This window comes from Meleagris gallopavo, chromosome 6 (genome assembly GCF_000146605.3).
Source record: "Meleagris gallopavo isolate NT-WF06-2002-E0010 breed Aviagen turkey brand Nicholas breeding stock chromosome 6, Turkey_5.1, whole genome shotgun sequence".
Taxonomy (NCBI): Eukaryota; Metazoa; Chordata; class Aves; order Galliformes; family Phasianidae; genus Meleagris; species Meleagris gallopavo.
Window position 1 is genome coordinate 1,015,887 of NC_015016.2, and position 9,148 is coordinate 1,025,034.

The 9,148-nt window shown below is 37.2% G+C and overlaps 1 protein-coding gene across 7 annotated transcripts in view; it reads left to right on the forward strand.

The window, feature by feature from the left end:
* The window catches only part of LOC100548490 (pituitary adenylate cyclase-activating polypeptide type I receptor), a 128,367-nt gene extending 119,219 nt beyond the window's left edge, over window positions 1–9,148 (forward strand). For 3 of the 7 annotated variants that reach the window (XM_010712227.1, XM_010712229.1, XM_010712231.1), the window contains 3 exons: window positions 5,069–5,198; window positions 5,397–5,438; window positions 8,879–9,148. In XM_010712227.1, the coding sequence (XP_010710529.1) occupies window positions 5,069–5,198; window positions 5,397–5,438; window positions 8,879–9,088 (382 nt within the window). In that variant the 3' untranslated portion in view covers window positions 9,089–9,148. The remainder of the gene's footprint in view (window positions 1–5,068; window positions 5,199–5,396; window positions 5,439–8,878) is intronic. The other 4 variants (XM_010712228.1, XM_010712230.1, XM_010712232.1 and 1 more) reach the window with 2 other exon arrangements.

Consider the following 9,148-nt stretch of genomic DNA (forward strand, 5'->3'; position numbering starts at 1 on the left):
TTTTTTTTTGTAAATTTTGTGATGATCTCTGATGCTTCTTATGGATAGTGCCTGTACAGAAACTATTAATAGTTGCTCTTTATTATACAGGAAAATGTTGATCTCTGGTCATACTGAGAGGAAATGTTTCACCCAAAGTTTTCTAGACAACGTGGGTAGAGCAGGGTTGAGTGAATCAGACTCTCAGCTGGTGGAAGACATCTTATTTTTGTGGAACGGAGTGAAGTTTTGACAGTATACACCCAGAAATGAAGATAAACTATGCTTAACTTAATATTAACTTAATATACTAACTTAACATGCAGTGTCTAGTCAGAAGTCATTGCAGAGATTTGCCTGAGGAGGGTAAGGCAGCTAGAAAAGTGAAAAAATGTGTTAGTTTGGAGGCAAGAATTAATCACTTTCTCATTGTGCATCTTACTCTCTGTTACTTGTGCCAGAAGCCCATGGGACTCATTTAGATAAGATGGGTACCTTCCCGAAATCTCTTACATTGTGTGCTTTCCAATGGATGTCCTCTTGTTCTGTACAGCAGGCTTATGAATGCAGAGCAGCACTCAGGGATCTCCTGCTGCAGTGATCCACAAGGACAGCATTTCGCTGAAGAACAGAATTTGCTGACGTCATTAAGGAAAAAGATATATTTGATAACTTGTAGCCGCTTATTTTATTAGTCTACCCACTAACAAAGCCCATTTTAAGCATGAAAATGGGCATTTGCTGTTTATGGTTTTCCACCTGTCAAGGTAGTTAAGAAATGGATCAGTGAAGATGCTGATAAGATTCGCTCAACGATCTGATAGTGTATGAAAGCAAAGAAAAGAAATAAGGACTAATAGACAAGCAGTCAGCAGGTGCATTTTCTGCAGGGAGAGAAGCTTGAATCTAACAGAAGTAGTGGTAAAAATAGGAGGTACATTCAGGAGGAGATTCTTTTAAATATAAACTTCATCACTTAATCTGCATCACGATGCAACATAAGCTTCATGTTGGGCCTTTGCAGGGAAACAAACTTCATGTGAAGAAGGACTGACAACTCTCTGAGGTGGAATTCTCTACCTGATGAACAGCAGGAGGAGTTCAGCCTCTATAGAAGGCCAGAAAAAACTCTCTGCCCTTCTCATAAACACGATTAAATCATCTTTTTCATACCCCAAAACGAAAATTTCCATAACCCTCCACTACTTTTCAAGCCCTTGGGCTGAAGATGTGATTTATGCATGGAGGAATTAAGTCACAATCAATACATTTAGGTGTTTCCTCAGATATTAAAAAGTCGGGTAGATGTAATTAAGCTTCCAGATGGGACACATATCTGTCAGGGAGGATCCTGAAGATCTTGAAAGTCACTTTAACTGATCTTAGCATCCTTTAGATAAAGTAGATACTCTGGTTTATTAAATAGGAGGTCTCCTAAGCATAATACTAACAATGGCATCCTGTATCTTCATGTTTTGTTCTTTATCTTTCTATTTGAAACACTCTTGCTAGAAGCTTTGTATGTATCCATCACCAAGTTAGCATCGAAGCTATAGAACTCTTCTAATTTAAACGTTACAAGTCAGCATATCACAATTTATGTCAAAAGCTCAGTCTAGATCCCCTTTGTAGCGAGTGGAGAAACAGCGTGGGATATTTTAAGGCCTTTGTTAGGGAGATCATTCATCCATACACATAAGTGCCTGTTCCTCTTTACTGACAGTAAGGGGAAAGCAAGTGTAGAATTAATTTACCTAAAAATATTAAATAACTTTAATAGGTACATTCTGATAAATAGATGCATTCAATATATATCAGTGGAATTTATAGCAGGAGTTGCTACTTAAAGAGACATCTATAACAGACAAGAACTATGCCTTGGAAGTGCATTATTCCTCTGCATAGGCTTAAAGACATTGCATTAATAATTTAAACATGGAGATCTATATTGTGTGCATCCAAACCTTTCTGTCACGAACTTTGTACAACATGACCACCACAAGCCTTCATTTCACCACTCCAAAAGTTTAGGTTTGGCCAAATTAATTCCACTGAAGGCATAGCACTTAAACCAGACAATTCTTACTTCTCAAATAACGTTAAGTACATAGTCCTTCAGAGGCTGTGGTTTTGAAGATATTTTGCTTCTTTTGACAGTCTGTGACTGTCACAATTTTTTTGACTCAAAATTAGCCCAATGGAAGCACCTCCAGTCCCAGTGGAAGTGGCACAAGACGCAGATTCAGTGTGATGGGAATATCTGGAGAGTTTGCTCTAAGCTGTAATTTTCTCCATCTCAGTGATGGAAACAACACTAAAACCACAGATCTCCTCACACTATCACTTCCGGAGCTACAGGTCCCCCCTGGTGTAGAAGACTCGTATTTTCTCATAGCTGCCTTCATTCATGCTAGATAACATCCTAACATATCCAAACCAGATTTTCTTACAGTTGTATCTACAGCTCTGAATCTTGAGATATACATTTGCTGTGCCGCATTCATAGAGACTGGAAGAAGCTATTCAGACTCATTGGTGCCTGTTTCCTATTCTGCAGTGTCTCAAAGTATTTATTTTGTTCATCTGAGGCATAGTTACTGCATTCATATGGATCATAGTAACAATAGTTACTACATTCATTTAGATCATAACATCATAACTAAGTCTTCTAAAATAGGGCTTTAAAATGTGGAGTAGGAACAATCTACTACACTTGGTAGAAATCACTAGCAATTCTAGTCTACAATCCAATATGAAATGAGTTCTCATTTCCAATTTCCAATTCATTCCTATTTGTGTCCTATGTAACATCCATAGACTCTTCACCAATCCCCTGAAAAAGTGTGGACTTGTAATGGCAAACTAAATGCATGGTTCTTCCAGAGACAGGTCAAAGTTAAATGACCTTTATATTTTCTCTTTCTTTTATACCTTTTATATACTTTTTATATCTTTTTGTATACCATTGCCTGTGACTTTTTGGACTAATGTTCTATTGGAATGTTCTTCCCATACTATTGGAGTGAGTCTAATTCATAAAATGCTCTTTAGGATGGATGAAAAAAGAGAGCGCCCACCTCAACAAAAATTGCAATATACCTCTTTTAATTATTATTTTTTTAATAAGTAACTGTGAATCATTCCTCAACCCATTGGAGTGTAAACAAAGCTTTTTCTACACCTTTGGAGAACACAACTCTTCCAAACATTCCCCTTGGAACCCCATTAAATGATTATTGTCCTCAGCACTTTCAGATCTATCCCCCAGGCTCCTTCCTTGTCTGAAAGAATACAGGAAGAGGATGCCAGTCAGGAGGATGTCATCCTCCTGTTGCACTCCTGAGAATTTTGTTGCATCTTTAACATCCTCATTTCACCATTGTACGTAAATTTACCCATCTCACAGCAGTTGCTTTAATTCTGTTTTCTTTCTAATGCTCTTAGAAAAACACAGTTCAGCAGCAGCAGCAGCACAGCCTCAAGTAACATCTTAATTTTTTTTCTTGCTATTAAAGTCTTCTTTTCCTTTTGATGAACCACAGAATCACAGAGTGATGGATCTTAATCATCTGCAAATTTCAGGTTGTGCTACTTCTTACATTTCATGTATTTTCTTCATGACATCTGTGACGCTGTTGGAGACAACATCTCAAATAAGTTGATCATGACATTGCATTTCAAGATCCTGCAAACTAATTCTATGACTAATCTGATAGAATTAATGCCATAAAACTGACTATAGAAAGAGCTTTCCTCTGCATCTTTCCCAAAATGAGCTCCCTATGGCTGCAGAGAGATAAGCTTACTAACTCACAATAATGTTGTGACATTTGAATCGAAGTATCATTTATCCTTTTATTGTTGTTGTAATTAATTCTGAGCTGAAAGTGTAATAGACTTCGAAAAAGAATGCTTATTTATTCAGTTTACTACCTCCATTCTATTTCTTTGTGTTCCATTACTAGTTTAAGACACTGTTATATTCCTTACATTCTTTATGGAGATAGCATTCCATAATCTTTTTCACAGTGTTAGCATTCCTTTTCATTAATCTGATTGCACGGTCATAGAGTGTGAGGTCTGGAAGAGACCTTGAAAGGGTTTTCAGTCTGTTGCTCTGGTTTACTCCTGTGTAACTTATTTCAGAGGGCAACAAAGATGGAGACTCTGTATGTCAACTCACTTCAGTGTTTTCTTTTTCTCTTGTTAAAAAGCTTTTGGCCAACGTCTAATGTGATAATGTGAGAGAACTGTGCTCTCCTGTTTATGGGGTCTTTCACCCAGACTTGACATTTGGTCTGCATCTGACTGAGGCATCATTAGTGTTTAGTGCCATCTTGGTGCAAGGTCTGTGATATGCTTTTTGTCATCAGAGCCCAAAGTATGACTGAGGGACACTGGCAATGAACTGATGTCCCATTTCTAGTTTAGTGTTGGGTATAACAGGAGATGTTATCAGAATTCTTGGAGGCTTTAATTCTCTTCATAAGAAAAATGCATAATTTTTAGGATATTTTAAAGCATGTAATGATCCAATTCAAATCAGTCTTCAATATACTCCATACATGTAAGCAAATGGAATATCTTAATTTGAAAATAGTATGGAGCACTTCTGAGGGTCTTTCTGGCTTTTTAGATTTCCTTGTCCTCCATTTAGCTCCTTAACTACCTTGAAGAAAATCAGTACTATTTTTCCCCCAGACAAACCCTCCAATGGAATTACACAATTTCGTGAGTGGTTTATTATTGTTTTGTGGTAGTAGTTTGAATCCCATACCAAGATTAATTTCTTCATGAAGAAAGAAATCCCTGATTACAATAATACAAATCAAAATAACAGTACAGAGTATAACACATTACTAATTTACTGTAATTGTACCAGTACGAGGAAGTGGGAGCAAACTACAGTGTGTGTGAAATCACTATTAGGGAACAAATGAGAATGCTGAATATTTGTTTGTATAATTATATGGCGTATATATTTCCCGAAAGGGAAGCGATGAAATAGTTTCTGTGTTTTCTGCTTTAATTAAAGCTCAAGCTGTTTATTACAAGGCTGCATTAAAGTTCTTTCACTCTATTGTAACAGGAGATTGGCTCGCTCTACACTACTGCTTATCCCCTTGTTTGGAATTCACTACACCGTGTTTGCTTTTTCTCCGGAAAATGTCAGTAAGCGGGAGAGACTAGTGTTTGAATTGGGACTGGGATCTTTCCAGGTGATTATACAGTGAATTCTGCTTTTGTTAAAAAAGATCTGTGTATTCATTACTCTGACTTTGCATGCATAGTTCTCTGACTGCCTGTTTATTCACTTATATGTATGCTTCGTTTTGTTTGCTTATTAAACTCCAGCTGTTATCCAGCATTTCCTGAAGGGTTTGAATTAGTTTTTCTTTTCTCTCCCATTTACCTAGGGTTTTGTTGTTGCTGTTCTCTATTGTTTCTTGAACGGGGAGGTAAGACTTTTAATATTTAACCTCCCTCATTCCACCATTTCTATTTCCATCCCCATCCCATTTCCTTGTGGGACTAACTGTTGTTCTAATCCCTCCTTGTAAATCATCATCTACATATTCCTTCATATCTTAGTATGAATTTCATAGTGCCTCGGCAAAAGAAGGAGGATGCACGATGTCTTTATCAAACCAAAACATTGGCCTTGCCAGGCTAAGATTAATGCTTTCTAATGGAGGTAATTATTTTGTTAAGTGACTTGTTTCCCAGGAGTCCTGCAGTCAACAGAAACACCTTGAAAGAGAAACTCAGATCTTAGCTGAGCTGATGCTTGTGTCTTCTGATTAACTACACAAATACCCATAAATGAGGAGGTTCCTAACTTAGTCATCTTACTTAAGTGGTTAATGCTAAAAGAAATTAATCCTGGCCAATCTGACCATGCTAGTATGCCACTAGCACAAAGTGAAGATTGAGCACTCGGTGTCACCTGACAAACTCTTTTATCACATCTACAAGTGAAGGATAATGTAGTTTTTGTATACAGTCTTTCTTTGTTGACCAACTTCACAAAGCGATCAATTTGCCCATATTGGAAGGAAGTATTTGTCCCTGAAACCAAAAGTCTAATGCTGTTTTTCATTGTTCTGCTATTCGCAAGAGACACTTCTTACATAGTCATAGAATATCCTGTCTTGTAAGGGACACACAAGGATCATCAAGTCCATTGCATGGCTCCTCACAGAACCACATGAAAAATAAGCCATATGTTTGAGAGCATTGTCCAAACACTTCTTGAACTCCATCAGGCTTGGTGCTATTTAGAAACTGAGATCACTGTTATTTTTTAGTAATGAAGTAGTAATGAAGGTTTAGGAAATCTTAAAGTTCTAGAATGACATTCAGGACTTCTTAAGTGTAGAAATATTCAACAACTAACTTTGGGGTAACAGCTCTGTGCTCTCTTTGTAATCTACATAGAGAAAAAACAACTTCTAGAAGACTCTCTGTCTCGTTCCAAGGTAATATTTAAATCAGATTAAACTAAAAGTCTTCCAGAGATGTGTGTGTTTATCTATAAATTGACTAGTTCCTTGCTTAAACTTCTAACATCTGACCATTTAAATTAAAAAAAAAAAAAAAGATGAATCAACCCCCAGACACTCTATCTTGCCTTCATTCCATGGAGTTCCACTAGCTGATATTGTCTATTTTCATTCTGTAGTACTACGAAGCACTGCAGCTGTAGAGAATAACAGGAAGAGCTGCTTGTCGTGGCTTCTCACATTACATATTCCCTTTTCATGATGTTTGCAAGCTGTACTCTGAAAAACTTGATTAAGACGAATCTACCATGATGAGTAGAGATATGAAAACCTTTTTTTTGCATATAACAGACCAACACTATGTCTTTACCTTCCCACTGGGCCTAAGAGTTAAGTTTAGGACAATATTACATACTATATTGAACTACAGCTTAAAGTAGTGTTTGTGAAGAGTTCTCCATCTTTGCATTTCTGAAAGCCTGAAACTGTTTCTTGTTGAATCTGTGTTTGCTTGTATGCATTTGTGTATATTTGTGTGCCAGTTGTAATTAGGCCTAATTTCTGATTCACCTGTTCTGATTTGCAAATTGAAATTATCTTGACTTTGTTTATTGAACTAAATGAATGAGGCAAATCTTTCCTCCATTAGTGGAAATAGACTTCCTACTCAATTCTGCCTAAAAGGGAATACATACTGTTCATCCAATCTTTGTTTCACAGATTCAGATTTATTGTGCAGTCCAGCAGGAATAAAACCACCTTCTGTTTTTCTATTTAGGAAGACTGAGATCATTTATCTTACCAATTTCATTGCAGTAGATATTCCATGTTTATTCTGATACAGTGTGTAATAAGTGGTCTCTAGCTCAGTAAGATTCTAACTTCTTTATCCAAGAGATTACTTCCCAGATGAGAACAACAATCTCCTTGAGTTCAGCAAACATATGTATGCTTTATCTTTGCTTTGTAGATGTGCACCGTTCGTGGCTCCACGTAGCTCAGAAGGTGTGCTCTAAATCACGTCTTCCTATAGTTCCTCTGGTGGCTGCATTCATATTCCACCAGCTGGCAGTACTGGATATCTGTCTTTTCTGCCTAAACCTGTTGTTTTGTGTATTATCTTTCATGCGCGCTCAAAGAATAGCCAGAAGGTCTGGTCTTAAACTAATCTTGACATAATGACATTTCAAAGATTCTGCATGGTATGTCGATGTTCTTGTAACCTCTGTGGTTTATTCTTTTTCGTCGTTTTGGTTTGGGGAAGTGGTACTTCACCAAACTAACCCAGATAGATATACTTTCATACTCTAATCTATTCCTATCTAATCTATTCCTATCTATACAATAACAACAAAAAAAGAAAATTAGAAGCATTAGAAGGAGAATATAAGTTTTCCAGTTTGATTTTTCCTCCCTGCAGTTAGTACCCCTACTGTTAAAGCACTTGTACAGCATATTGGAATGTGCTGATCCATTATAACGACTGTGTTAGTTTCAGAAATCTAGCAATTTCTGCTAAAGGGAAAAAGAGGTTTTGATACACAAGCTCATTGAAGGCTGGAAAAAAATGTTAGGAGGATATCTCCACATTTGTCAGTTCTTACGTTATTTCCTTCCTAAATATGCTACTGGATACCATTGGAAATGAGTAACCAAATGAGTACATGTTGGTCCAAGCCAGTACAATCTTTCTTATGTTAAGTCCTTATTATCTTCTGTACTTACGTACACGTGTTCACCTAGAAAGATCATCAGGAAATCAGTGATAAATGAAAAGCAGAAAAAATATCAAAGTGTTTATTAATTTTTGGTTTTGTTTTTATTAATTTTCTAACTGGACATCTGAACACAAATTACTGTGCGTGATTTACTGTGCCCATAAAAAAAAGCTTCAGGGAAAGGAGTATTTCATAGATGTACATGGACCCAAGAGCTGTTGTCTACTTAGAGGTGAGCTGAACACAGCAGGCAAAGTTTTCAGTAGGCATGCATCCGTTAACTGCAGGTGAGAGACCTTTCTGGGCAGGTTATTTGATTACTATTCATCATCTTTGGCTCTTTGTTACGTGCTTGCCTCTGGCCACTGATGAAAATGAGATAATTGTTTTCAGAAAGCTAACTCAAAAACCATGTTTGGGTTAGTACCAAGCACAACTTCTAAGTACCTATGGGCTGATCCTAAGTTATCTGAAGTCAGAAACTCAGAACCCAGGCTGCTTTCCCCACATCATGCCTGGCACTCTTTCGGACATGCAGAAATCACTGTAGGTTTCTCTGAAGTAAGGAGTTTAATAATAGCCTTCAAAATTGCTCTTTTTTTTTCTTTTTTTTCTGAACTTGATAACTTGTCAGCATGTCCTCGAGCGGCTAAGTACATAAAAAATGACCTTTTGAAGTTTCTCCCTAAAGGTGCAATCAGAAATAAAGAGAAAATGGAGGAGCTGGAAAGTCAACCGGTATTTTGCTGTGGATTTCAAACATCGTCATCCTTCTCTAGCGAGCAGCGGAGTGAACGGGGGGACACAACTCTCCATTCTGAGCAAGAGCAGCTCTCAGATTCGGATGTCCAGCATAAATGCGGAGAATCTAGCGACATGAGCAGCTAAGGAAAACAAATCAATCAACAAGCAAACCAAAAACCATCACTTTAAAAAGAAAACAAAAAA